Below are 14,984 nucleotides of genomic sequence, written 5' to 3'. Positions count from 1 at the left end.
ATATGAGAGTTTTTGCATTTTTATGTAGAAGTTTCTATTTTGAAAACAAAAACTAGAAAGTGCATCCAAAGGCAAAAATTTTTTTTTGCATTTGTATGTTTAAAAATTTTAAATTTGAGAAATTTAATATCTCAATTCTTTCAAATAGTTTGTAAAAATTATTATCTTTTTAAATTAAAAAGGCAAAAAATAGGAAACATATCCACTTTGACGCCAAATTATACATTTATTTTTTGCTTTTTCCCTTCTAATTTCAATAGCAAAAGTGGAGTGAAATGGAAAGCCAAAAAATCAAAAGCATAACTGAGACTTAAATTGAGCGTAACATTTTTTTGTAATCAACCTGATAATTTTGCAAAACATAGATTTAATTGATACCAAAGCATAGGATCATTTTTTATTTTCTCATCGTAATTGGATTTGGAACTTCAAGTAAACATGTCAAAAAAATAAAAATAAATTTCTAGAGATAAGTATAAGGCAAAACTAGAGATTACCCTTGTACCAAGATTAAGCATGGCAAAAACTTGAAACTATAATCTCAATCAATTCCATAAATATTAATCAACCAAAAAATCCTGAAAAAATGGAATTTAAATCCACAACAAACACCAAACATTTGTCATTCCTTCAAATCCTACAAACGATAGGCATCTAATTATAGAATGAATTAAAGAATAATATGCATTCCAATCATATTTGGTTGATTTTAATTGGAATCATACCTAAGCCCCTTGTTCTTATATTGCTTTGAAACTGGGAAGGAAAGTAGTTAGAGTAGCTTCATCCTCCCATTCTAACTCATTCCACCACTCTTGCTTTCCTACCATCACAACTCTACCTTGATTGGCACTGTTGGAGTTGAGTGGCAGCTTCTTCAGCTTTGGACACCCAACTACTTCAATTCTGTCAAGGTAAAGAAAGGGCAACGGATTCCGGTACACATTCTTCAATTGGGGTAAACCATTTAACTCCAGTCGTATGAGTTTTGTGAATAGGCTCAGATTTCCTCCATCCTCTGCACCTTTACCTATCACTTCTTCCATTTCATCACATTGTCCTATCGTAAGATATAGGAGGTTTGGGGCAAAAATAAGCCATGTCAAATTCTTCAACATCTGGCATCTATTGATGACCACTTCGCAAAGGCCATGGAAGCATTTGACCTTCGGGTTGAGACTACTAGACCCCACTGTTTCCTTTCCTTTCCCTGCCCAATCAAACTTAATCTCTCTCAAACTATCCAAATCTTCCATCGTAAGCCCATAGAGATGCTTCATATTTTCGAGAGATGATAGGTTGAGTGAGCTTGAACCTTTGAACATCTTGAGGCAGATTGCTAGAGTGCAACTCGGTAACTTTCTGGAACTTAAAAATCTCTTAAACACAGAGGCACTTGCTATGGTGACACTTAAATACGTCAAGTATTTCAAACTCTCCAATTCCTCTACCAAGGACTCCATACCATATGATTCAACGCCTCCTTCAGCTACTTGATCATAAAGTCCACAATTGTACATGCCAACGGCTTGCAACATTAAAAGACTTGATATTAGTCCTCGTGGAATTGAAGAGAGTTTAGATGCACACAATCTCAAAATCTTCAATTGTACGAGATTCTTCATCTCAATTGGCAACTTCTTTATCTCTGTACCAGATAAATCAAGATATTGCAATGAAACCAAATTAGAAATATCTGATGGTAACTCAACTATTTTGGTGTTTGATAAGCTCAACACTCTTAGATTGGGCATAAATTGGAAAAAACCATTGCTTATCATCTGCAAATCACTATTCAAATCTAGACGAAGTGTCAAGAGATTGGGACATGTGGGTGATCCTGTTAACTTCTCAATTCGGTTGTCCATCAGTGAAATCCTTTCTGTCGTCATCCATTTGACAAAGTCAGGTGCTTGGGTCAAACCAGCACTTGTTTGTACCAAAAACTTGCCCTTCATCTCCCCCATTTCACTGGTTATCCACAAGGCCATATCACGAACAACATCATGAAATTTTACCAATTTAGTATCTGAAGATTCCTCAAGTAGACATGCATGAACGAGAGTACTGATAATATTAAATCCCTGATTTCTGGCTCCATCCGTGTCATCAAATTCATCTAAAAATCCCTCACCAATCCATTGATTTATCAAAAGTTCCTTAAATATAAAAAAATCTTCTGGGAATAAAGAACAATATAAGAAGCAAGACTGAACTATTTTGGAGGGCAAACTATCATAGCTGTATTTCAAAAGTGGGTACACTCGGTGCCCCATACCTGGAAAATTTGAAGCACATGTTTGTAGTACTCTAATTGCATGCTTCCAATCTTGGGGTGTCACTTTAGAAGCCATGGCTCGCCCCACAGTAATTATCGCCAGTGGCAAACCGCAACACTCTTTTGCAACCATTTCAGCGAGCTCAGATATTTCTGGATCAGAATTAAGGGCGTCCTTTCCCACATATTTTTGAAATAGATCCCACGAATCCTTCCATGTCAAAGATTTCACTTGGATCTTCTTGTGAGCTCCCATTTGCCCGCACAAGTCCTGAGATCGAGTGGTGAATATCAGCTTGGACTTATTTTGTTGGTCAGGAGGTGGAATTCCCACTTCTAACAGATCCATTTGCTCCCACATGTCATCCAACAACATCACAAACCTCTTTTTGCTCAAGGCTCTCCAGATGTCTTTGGCTTTCTCATGGCGGCTTTTGCTATTCCATTTATCATCACAGAATCCCACCTTCTCCCAAATCTCGTTTTGAACCCGCCGTAGATTTGGAGTTTTTGAAACCACTACCCAAATTACGACATCAAAATTGTGGGATGTTTTAAGGAAATGATTGTTGATTTGTGTCAGGAGGGTGGTCTTCCCAACGCCCCCCAACCCATATAAGCCGATCATCCCTACATGTTCTTCTTCGAGACTCCTCCAAACTTTGTCAAATGTTGATTCCAAGCCCACAGTGGGTCGGCCGGGTATTTCCTCCATAGGAGCTGGAGGTACAATATCAGCCACCACCTCAAAATTACGTCCTTCGCTCATTAGAGTAGCCATATCTTGTAGCTTCCTGGCCACTTTTTTTCCCAACGTGTAGCTGGAGATGCAAAGCTTGGGATGGCAACAACCACGTAATCGTTTATCCTCAATGGTCTCCGCACCATCTCCAATCAGTTGACCGACTTCAATTTCCATGACTTCTACCCTGGAAAGCCAGCCTTGTACTTGATCCAGACGCTTCATTTGTTGTCTCTCAGCCACATCCACCTTCCTATTCACATCGTTCTTCAACTCCCTTAATTTTTGAAGCTCTGTTCTCAAAGTAACCCGATTTTCTGCAAGCTTGCATATGTAATTTGCTCGAGCAACAGTGCAATCACAACAACCAGCGATGTCATTGGTAGAGATTGAGACTGAGAACACGTTTCCCATTGATGTATGAAAAACTCCAAGGAGAAGGTAAGAAAGAGGAATGACAAATTCAAAGCAGAAAAGGAATGCCTTTTGTTTGCAGATATTGGCAAATTGATGAGGAGAACCAAGGAAAAAGGCAATGGGCACCGAGTCGAGGATGATGGGGCGCACATGGGCCCCTTGACAAAGCTAAGTTCTGTTTTCCTTCCTTTTTTAAAAAAGAAAAAAAAAAGAAAAAGATTGATAAAATTGTGAAATTGAAAATTACTTGACAATGCATTTGTTGTTCTAAGCATGTGGTATTATAATGCTTATTAATGTGGTATAATAATTTATTAATATTTTGGATCTTATTGAGAATTAATTAATTGAAAATAAATAAAATGATAATTAAGTTATTTTATTAAAAAATAATTTTTATAATTCATTTTTCTAATAATTTAAAGCTTTTAGTAATTATCTTCGAATCCAAATAACTTTCTTTCCTTCCTTATTTAGGTTTTCATTCGATAAATATGAATGGATGTTATATTATATTAACATACTAATGTGGTAGTATAGATGTATTTAATACTTTCTCATAGGTAAGCTCCACCCAACCACCACACCCCCACCCACAAACCCTTTCTTCTTCCTTTAATTATTAAAATTAATGTACTTATACATGATTACAAAGTCATTATTTGTTTAAAAAAATTATAACTAGTGTAAAAATTTCAAAATTGTAAGAAAAGAAGTTAGAAAACTTTTAGAAAATGACCTCTATTATTAAGTAGACAATGGAGGTCAAGTTAAAAAGAATACATGAATACATTAAAATCTAAGTCGTTATTATTAGGTAGACAATAACATTCAATTAGTTGAAAAAGGAATATGTGAATGCACTAAAATGTTGAAGACATTTTTTGATAAAGAGAAGTTTTATTGCAAGTCTAATTGAAAGTTTGAAATTGTCAATAACTTCTAAAATCTTTCCTTATTTCAGGATCACAACACTTGAATTTTGGAATATTTGGAAATTTTGGAAGGTTTTTCTTTTTATTTTTTTTTTAAAACTAATTATTTTCTCTCTTGGAGTTACCATGGTTAAGACTTGAATGAAATTTAACTAATATTATATAAATTAAATTTATAATTTTTTTATAAAATCAAAATTTAAAAATTACCCTTAAAAAAATTTACCCAAAAAAGTTTTTGGTTTTTTATTTTTTGAAAAGTTGTTTAAAAAAACTTTTCAACACCCTTATTTTTATAAAGTATTAAAAATGCATAGACTGTTTGGCCCTATGATTTAAAATAATTTCTTATTTTCAAAACAAAAAATTATAACATTGTTTGATTGTTATTTTGCAGAAATAGTTTTTAAAAATAAAGTGGAATAGATAATAGTTTTTAGAGAAGTTAGAAGAAGTAGGAAATGATGCTTCTAGGGTGCTGATAGAAGCCATTTCTGGACTAATTCTGGACAAGTTACAAGAAGGCTTCCAAAGAAAAGAAAGGGTCTGTGGATGCCAATTGGTTGTTGTTCTCCTTGGCAAGGAACCTTTTTTGGGTTGAAGGCTAGAAGGAAGAATGAAGGTTCCCTTAGAATATCCTTTTCCAATTGTGGGGCTGCCACTGCTGTCCATATCCTCAAATTCCCTTAGATTGAGTGGTTCACAGGAGTCAACAGCTCGCACCAACAATATATGACACTTGCAACTTCTTTTCGTCTCAATTTTCTTTTATTTTCCTCCATCTGCCATTCAACAACCAGAACTCATCCTTTTATACAAGTGTGCGAATACCATTTTTTTGCTGGTTTTTTTTTTTTTTTATTCTCTTCATTAATTTTGAATTTTTCCAATGAAGTTGTGAGTCAAGTCTTTAATCTCATTTGTTCAATTAATGACAATTTTAATTGTTGGATTTTTCTCTTAAAGAAAATGTGCTTAAAATTTTTTTTTCTTATGCTTGGTTTGTCATGATCAAGTACATATAATTAAAAAAAAAAATTAAATTTTATAAAATTTAAAATTATTTAAATTTTATATAAAAAAGAAAAAAGAAAAAAGAGTGAAGTGAGTCTAAAAAGTATATAAAAATCAGTTATTAATTTTAAATCTATTTTCCATTTTCTTTCATCTTTTCTTTTCTTTTATTTTTTATCTCAATTTTTTTTTGTCGCATTTTCTTTGAAGTTTTTCAATAATTGAGCATGTATTGGATAAGGGTTCATATATAAAATATCATGGTAATTTTTATATTAGGAAAAGTGTGTTTTCATACACATTTGAAAAAAAAACAATAAAATAAGATGAGTTATTTGATTAAAAGGGTTTTTAAAATCCCAATTTTTGAAATTTAACCTCTCACCCTTTTTTTTTTTTTTTTATCTTATTTGGATAAAAATATACTTATTTATTTTTTACAAAAATAACATTTTCTAAAAACCTATATATAAATATTTGAAATGGTAAAAGAGATTTATGTCAAAAATAGGTTATTTTTTAAGAAAAAACATGGAAATAATTAAATTTACAATTTACGAATTATTTTATTTCTTTTAATCAAATATTTCAAATAAGAATCCCAAAAATCCAAATGCAATATATATTATTTAATAATAATTAAGATTTTACCTACTTTTCCATCAAAAGTAATTTTTTTATAATCACAAATATTACTTTGACTTCGATGTACACTAAATTGAAATTATTTTTAAAGACTTCTAGTTTCTTTTTTTTTAAAATTTTTTAAATGTGTGTATAAAAGTACATTTTTCCCTCCTAGATTTTCCATCGTTAAATAGAATATAAAAAGAAAATAATTAATTTACTAAAATTTACTTTTTATACTTTATTTTGTATATAAGCATAATATTATTATATGAAAATTGTATGCTGAAATTTAAATCATAGGTTGCATTGCCCAAGTCCCACCGCCCACGTCCTGGTCAAAACGTGTGGACATGACCACAATGGAGCGTGGAGAGTGGGTTGGAAGCCGCGGGAAGGGCCGTGGTAGGCGTGGAGCATGCTGATACGAGGACAAACAGAAAATTCAGAAGATACGGACGAAAAAAATCCTCCAGATATTCAACATTTCTCATCATATTTTCCACTGACCTGGCCCCATTTTTTGTCCTTGTCCATAGGGGTAGGAGAAAATATTTTTATTAATTAAAGTAAGTTAAGTTTCATGAAATATAATAAAATTAAATAGTTTCATAAGGTAAGACTACCTGCTTTTTTTTTTTTTTAAGTCAAGATTAAATAGAAATAATTTACTAGAAACGTTTTTTGAATAAAAATATTAATAATATGTTTTTTAATATGAATTTTTACTATTTTATTATTATTTTTCTAATGCACTTATCTTTATTTTTGTTTTCATTTTTTATTATTGATATAAACTTAGACTTTTTTGGTAATTATTTTTTAAAACAATTTTTGAGAATAATTTTTTAAAACTATTTTTAAATATTTTATAAAATAAAAGTTTGTTTGTTTGAAACATAAAATATTTTTAATTTATTTTTAATACTTTTAACTTGTTTTAAAAATAATTGTTATGTGTAGTATTTTATTTTTAATTATTTTAAATGTTGATATAATTATTTTTAAAACAACTCTTAGAAAACAGGTAAAAATAATATATAAAATAATTAAAAGATATTATTTGAAAATACCATATTTTCTGTTAACAGAAAATGGAAAATACTTTAATGTATGAAACACTCCGAGGAGAAGATAAGAAAGAGGAATGACAAATTCGAAGCAGGAATGCCTTTTATTTGCAGATATTGGGAAAGGTGATGGGCACCAAGTCAAGGGTGATGGGGCACACATGGACCCCTTGGCAAAGCTAAGTTCTCTATGGTTTTCATTCCTTTCTTTTTTTTTTTTTTTTTTTGAAAAAAAATTATTGAAGTGAATCAGTCTATCACCGTGAGTTTTCTTTTTTAAATAACTAAATTTTTTATTGACTATATTGAAGTGAATCATTCAATGGTAATTATAATTTATTGTCCACTCAAGAGTTTTTTTATAGAATATAAGAATTATGTACACATCCATAATCACCTAAAACCTAGAAAAAAAATTGATAAAATGGTGAAATTGAAAATTACTTGACAATGCGTATGATTATTAATAGAATATATTGAGTATCTTTGTTGTTCTAAGTTCATTGATGTGGTATTATAATGCTTACTAATGTGGTATAATAATTTATTGATATTTTAGATCTTATTGAGAATTAATTAATTCAAAATAAATAAAATGATGATTAAGTTATTTTATTAACAAATAATTTTTATAATTCATTTTTCTAATAATTTAAAGCTTTTATTAATTATCTTGGAATCTAAATAACTTTCTTTCCTTCCTTATTTAGATTTTGATTTGATAAATATGAATGGATAGTTATACTATATTAACATACTAATGTGGTAGAATAGATGTATTTAATACCTTCTCATAGGTAATATGAGTATTTTTAAGTAGAATGTACTTGACCCTAAAGCTAAAATATCTACACAACTAATTATAATAAAAGAAGCGAGAAAACTTTTAGAAAATGGCCTCTATTATTAGGTAGACAATAACGGCCAAGTTGAAAAGAATACACGAACACACTAAAATCTAAGCATTTATTATTAGGTAAACAATAGAATTCAAGTTGACAAATAGTATTCAAGTTGACAGAGATATGTGAATGCACTAAAATATTGAAGAGATTTTTGATAAGGAAAGAAGTTTTATTGCAACTCTAATTGAAAGTTTGAAATTTGCAATAACTTGTAAAATCTTTCCTTATTTTGGTATCACAACACTTGAATTTTGAAATTACAATAGCCCATTAACTCTTCTAAATAGGATTAAATGGATACGCACCATAAATTAAGGAGGTCATTATTGACTCCATCTTGTTTGAATCTTAAAAACTACAATGATAAAAATAAAAAGAAAAACAAGTTTATCTTACTTAATCATAAGGAAATGAAACAAAATTTAGAAGGTGAAAGCAAGATTGATTTTTTTATTTATTTTACTTTTTAAATTTTCAGATTTTCTATTTTAAAAAAAAACTAAAAAAATTAAATAATAAATTGTTTTTTTTTTTTAAATATTTGTTTAAATGTATTATTACACAAACTTGTAAAAAAAATACTTTATTATAATCTCTCCTTTTTACATCATTCCTCAACTTGTATAGGCTATGCTTGATTCATAGAAATTTTGAGGAAAAAAACCGGAGAAAAAAAAACAAAAAGGAAAAATAGAAAGAAAACAATTCAAATAAAATAAAAAATAGATTTAAAATTAATGAATTGTTTTTTATGTGTTTCTTTAAATTTATTTAACTTATTTTTCATCTTCTATGTAAAGTTTAAATAATTTAAAAATATATAAATTTCTAACTAATTTTACTTATATTTTATTTTTTTTTGCATAGTTTTTATAGTGAAACAAAATATGAGAAAATTATTTTTTTTAACGTTTTTTCTTTCCTAAGTATTTTCTAGGAATTGATCATAATCTTTATTTTTAGAGTATACTTGATATGCTCACAAGTGGCGCAAGAAAAAGGTTTGAAAAGTTAAAAGATAAAAAGAATTTGCTAATAATTCAAGACGCTTGCTCCTCCTACTATGCTCAAAAGCTAAAAGATATTTATTCCACATCTTATTCCATGTACATAAATGCTTAAATACAAATAATTCTTTTTAATATTTTTTGAATCCAAACATAGCCTTTACATTCTCAGCTACTTTTGTAAATATTCACACCTATTTGTACAAAAGTCCAAACATTCTCACCTACTTTTGTAAATATTCACACCTATTTGTACAAAAGTCCAAACATAGTCTTAGATTCTCACCTACTTTTACAAATATTCACGCCTAGTTGAATAGAAGTCCAAACATAGGTTTGAAAATAAGCTAAAAACTAATAGGCTTCACATAAGTCAAAAGAAAAGGATAGAAGATGAGTGATACATGTGAACAAAGGACTTCAATTTGGCCTCTACGTGTGTAGAATTCCATGCATGGGTTGAAAAAAAAAAGTTTATTCATATTAGGCATCTAGAAAACTGCCTTTTAATATTTAAATGTAAAGATAATATGAGAATGAATGTTTGTATTATATTGCTGTGTTAATAATGAATACAAGAGCAGCTTTATATAGCCGAATTACAGGATTTTAACTCTTCAAGGAATTGGTTACTTCATGCATTTTTAAATCATTCAAGGATTTTAACATATTTATGAAAATATATTGTCACAATATCATAAAGTATACATCAAATCCTTTGGGAATTATCAATTATGTGATTGAATCATTACTGGAATTGATGTGAGGTATGCTCAGAAAACCTTATGCTATAACTTTTGTTTATCTCAGTTTCACTTTTGTATAATATTATTGATGGAAGTAGTTTGAATTATTGATGGAAGTAGGGAAATTCTAAATATTCAAATGAATATATCTCAACAATGAAATTAAAAATAAATGAAAAAAATAAAAAATAAACCATAGATCTTAAATAAGAGGGAAAAATGTACATATTATAGGATGTAAAAATAATAAAAGATTTAATTTATTTTTAAATAGATAAAAGAAATAAATTCTTAGGAATAGGTTTTGGAAAGGAGCACAACTTTAATAAAAGATTTGGAAATTCACTAATTCAATTCTTATTGGTTAAGAAGTTGAAAATAATATTAGTGGTAATAATATCAACATAGGGAATTATTGAGATTGTCTAATTTATAAATTTTAGATAAATAATCAATGGTGATATTCTTTTGTTATGTTAGGTGAGAAGTAGATTCTTCAGGATTAATTTCTAGTACTTTTTTGGGATAAAGGAAATTAATACAATTTTTGTAAAGGAAATATATTTTTTTAATGAAAAATACGTTTATAAACATAGGGAATTATTAAGATTGTCTAATTTATAAATTTTAGATAAATAATCAATGATGATATTCTTTTATTATGTTATGTGAGAAGTAGATTCTTCCGGATTAATTTCGCTTTTTTGGATAAAGGAAATTAATACAATTTTTGTAAAGGAAATATATTTTTTTAATGAAAAATACGTTTATCTTGTCATTGTCAGTTTGCCATAGGGGTGTTAGTTCCTCCCGATCTACACCCATTGATGGTTTTGGGATCCAACTACTGGTGGGTTCTCGTTATCAGCTTCACATCCAGATGGATATGTTGGATTCTTGTCATTGCCAGTTTGAGACTCGTATGGACGCACGCCACCCCAAGCTCACAAAGCATATGGATACCTGCTTTTAGAGTCTTGAGGTGCAACTCTCGTCCCTTACTGCTTGAATGATGTCTCATGGTGGTTCCAACTCTGCTCCACCCTTTTCATCTGATCCACAGCTTTAGATTCCTAGGTTCGTGGATCTATTTCTTATTGTTTTGTTTGTTAAAGCCGACCTAATTTAGTTTATTTATTTTGTTTGGATGTATGCTTATTTCTTTATCTACTGTATCCAAAATCATTGCTTATATTGATTGTTTGTCCTTGACGTTCTTTTAGGGCTTTATCTTATTTGTCTTTATCTTTTTTGCTACAAAAAGAGGGGAGATAATTTATTGAATTTTTTGGATATCAATTGCATACATTCATATCCATTCTCTTTACCCTGACTAGGTGGAATTTATGAGTTATTTTTCCCCACACACTATTTTACCTAGGTATTTGGTTGACTACTGTGAGTAGGTCATATGTGTTGGAGGATTGCTTGCTTTTAGATGTGGTTCGATCACCATTAGCATGGTAGAGAATGTTTTGGTTTAGATTAAAGTTATTATGAGATTTGTAAACTCCATTTGAGAGTATTAGATGTTTATATTTTTAATAAGTATTTTGTGAAAAATTAGCAAAAGGGGAGATTGTAGTACATTAAGTTATGTATTTTAAGATTAACATTGTTCCATTCATTCAGACTTAGGATCTTTCTAGATTGTGTGATCAAACAGGATGGCACAAGTATAGAAAGGTACGAAAAAGGCAAATGGGATATAATTAAGGCATGGTATGGACCAATGATTTTATAATTGAGCTAAAAGATTTTTAAAATGGTTTTCAAAATCTCTGCAAGTGCTCAAGCATGAAACAGAGTGCTCAAGCACTCTAAGGGTGCTCAAGTGCCTGTGGCAAAATTCTCTAAAATTTTGGAGACTTTGTTTTTTTCAATTTCAAAGAGATTTATTTTGGGAAAGTCCAGATATGATCTACCAAATTCTTTGGCTTATAAATGCCCTGCCTCAAATGATTTTGAATTTTTTATGTGAATATTGAGAAAACCTAGTTTTCTTTTTCATTCCCAGAACTTTCAAAGACTATTTTCTTAGCTTTTGATGCATTGAGAAAGAGATCCACATCCCCTTAGGCACACTAAGGTTAGGTTCACCAAGAGTAAAAGTTAGATCCATTAGGAGTACACATGGTACTAACTTACAAACATAAAGGGCAATGTGGGTGTTGGGAAGTAAGAGTACTTAGGGATAACTTCCATCGGGTAAAACTATAATTGTACTTTGAATAGTGGATTAATGATTAGAGGTCTTTAATCCCATGGGTGGCTTTCAATGTAAAAAATCTTGTACTCTTGTATTGAATGCTTTAATCTCTCCTAAATCATAAGGATTAATAAAAAATATTTAACTTTTTAGACTAAAAGGTTTAAACACCTATTCACTCCTCTCTGGGTGTTAAACTATCTTTCAGAAACAATTGAAGCCACCAAAAATACCAAACTATTGACTGTAATGGAGTGAAAAGCATGCTTTATCTTAAGCAAAGATTCACTACAATCATCAAAAAAGGTAATTAATAGTAGTCCAATTGATACATTAGGAAAAAGAATTGAATCTAATGAAAAAAGGAAAAAAAAAAACAAAGAACTTTGAGGATTCAACAATGCTCTTGAACATGGACAAGCTAACAACAATCATTCACTTGTCAGCCACGGAAAAATTGAAAACTATTGCAGAATTAGAAATTAGTTCTCTAGACATCCGTAGTTGTTACCTTTTTAGGAAGTAACCTCTTGCCACTCCTATCTCAGGTTATCAGGCATCCGGAAATTCAATCCTCATAACCAGAAGAACCTAAACAATAGTACGTAGAAGTAGTAACAATAACAAGAACAAAACTTTGTTGTTTGGTTGCCAAGAAAAAACAGAATAGCTATGGGCATTAGCCCCAACCAGTGCGGGTGTATAGGGATTCTCTTCTTGATTCAGTTCAATTAAATATCAAGAAAATGGCTTTACGTTTCACTCCATAAGACCTTTCACTCTCACTTGTATTGTATGTTCTCTCCTCCTCTTCCCTCCTTATCATCTCAAACTCATTGAGCTCCTTGAAAAGGTTATCTCCCCATACCAGCATAATTCTACCTAAAAGAAAATGAAAACCTAAGTCAAGAAGAATAGTGTACCAAACTATAGCAAACCAGTGTTCAAAAATTCTAAAGTAATTAGATCACAGTGAACTTAGATTGCAGAAAGCAGCATTCCAACTTACATTTTTTTTAATTTGAACCTGATCGAGTGAAAGTAAGAACTGCTTGTATGCATCCTTGTCAGATAAAAGCTTCCATAGCACATAGCCATTAAAACAATAACTATTAGAAACTGTCAAAGAGCATGACAAAATCTGTACACCTCAATTCGAGAATACTTCACCCTCCTTCTACAGCCATTTAGGTGAATACTATTCACTATAATGCAGTAATGTACTACTCCCAAGCAAGTACACTAAAATGTAACAATAAGAAAAACAGAGTATATATAAAAATATTTGTTGGAACCAAGACTACTTTATGACAACTTTCTACATCTAAGAATAATTCATCAAGGTTTGAGAATTCTTATGATCTTTGCACATTGAAGCTACTGTAAGACCTACTACTTGGTATTGAGAGGCATGAGGAACTTGGAAAGCAACCCACTAACAAAGAATACTAAGTGGGTGTATGATAAACAATTAATAACTTGATTTAAATCATTAAGTAGATTAGGTATGTTTGGTAAAATAACTTAATGGTATGACTTAAAAAGTTAAAAACAACTTTAAGTAATAAGGAAAAATAATTAATTTATTCTTAAGTCCGCATCTTCATTTTACATTTTTACCCTCATTTACCTTACTTACTTCCACGATCTCCTTTGCTACTCTACAACCTCTACTATTACTTGACCTCCTTTACCATAGTTATAATTTATAAAGATAAATATATTAATCTGATGATTTAGAATAAGTTTTAAGTTAATTTTATCAAACAACCTTAATACTTAAAGTAAGAATTAAATAATAAGGTTTAAGTCAACAACTTAAATATAATTTAACTTAAAGTCAACTTAAGTCATTAAATAATTAGTATTAAGTTTTACCAAACAACCCCTATGCCTCAACAAAAGAGAAACTATTATTAGAATGTTGTATTGGAGTTATTTGACATTTGCATGAGATTGAGAACTAGTGAATAATTAACCTTAGAACCACAGTACAATTAACATCATCCAAAAAAAGAAAAGTCCATCATAACCGATTACTACTCAAAAAGTGCTATTTTATAGCTTTTTACAAACTCTTTTAAACACTTTTGAGTAGTATTTATTACCTTTTAACTCAATTGGCACATTAAGGACCCTTGCAAGTGTTACTAATCAGTTTTTGGCAAGTTTTGATGTTTTTGATAGCTTTTTTATCATTAAAACAAGCCAAGAATGAGGAAGAACTTGGTATAATCCATGGCAAAGCAAGATTGAAGCTAAATTACATGAAGAATCCAAGTTTTGGAGAGCTTCAAAGCCTTTGCCAAATCAATCAAGTGGGCAAGGAAGAGAATCAAAGAAGGAATCTAGCACTGAAGAATTTCGCAACCACTTGCGAAATTTTCGCAAGACAGAAGGAAATTTCGCAGCCACTTTTCACCACTTGTGAAATTTTCGCAACTCTTTTTCAGCATTACGAATATTTCGCAATTCCTTTTCAGCATTGCGAAAATTTGGCAACTCCTTTTCCTTTTAGGAAATTTTCGCAACTCCATATATGACTTGTGAAATCTTCATGTAATCTTCAAATATTTTTGCACCGACTTCGTTAGATTTTTACCTCAAGATATTTTGTGTAATTATCTATTCTCTCCTTCTAATCAACTGAAGATCTTTTTAGATATTTAGGATATCTAATTGAGGGGTTAAAAATATCTCTCTTTATATATCTTAACATATCTCTTTTTGTAATATTTATCTCAAAATCTCGGAAGACATTCTTGATGATCACTTGTACATTTTTTAGTAAGAAATATACAGAGCTTTGCTCTACCTTACCTACTCACTTTGTTTGTATTTTCTTGCTAGCCAAACAACCTCTGAGGATGTTGTCTCAGAGGATGAGTGGCCAGGCTTTTTGTTTCTTGGATAAAAGGAAACTAGGTAAGGGACCCGGATACAAAAGTGGGAGTTTTCCTTGTTTCAGTTTTTAATGAAGAGGAAGTTGTGACCCGTTAATGGTTTTTATATTTTTAGTTAACTTAAAATCCCT

At 30.3% G+C, this 14,984-nt stretch overlaps 1 protein-coding gene across 1 annotated transcript; it reads right to left on the bottom strand.

The window, feature by feature from the left end:
* Positions 1-740: 740 nt before the first annotated feature.
* LOC117909973 (probable disease resistance protein At1g61300) lies at positions 741-3,504 on the bottom strand. The gene has a single exon (XM_034824018.1). It carries the CDS (start codon positions 3,432-3,434, stop codon positions 741-743), a length of 2,694 nt encoding a protein of 897 aa, XP_034679909.1. The 5' UTR covers positions 3,435-3,504.
* Positions 3,505-14,984: the final 11,480 nt, after the last annotated feature.

Source organism: Vitis riparia, unplaced genomic scaffold, assembly GCF_004353265.1.
Source record: "Vitis riparia cultivar Riparia Gloire de Montpellier isolate 1030 unplaced genomic scaffold, EGFV_Vit.rip_1.0 scaffold525_pilon_pilon, whole genome shotgun sequence".
Lineage (NCBI taxonomy): Eukaryota > Viridiplantae > Streptophyta > Magnoliopsida > Vitales > Vitaceae > Vitis > Vitis riparia.
This window is presented reverse-complemented; position numbering and strand designations above follow the sequence as displayed.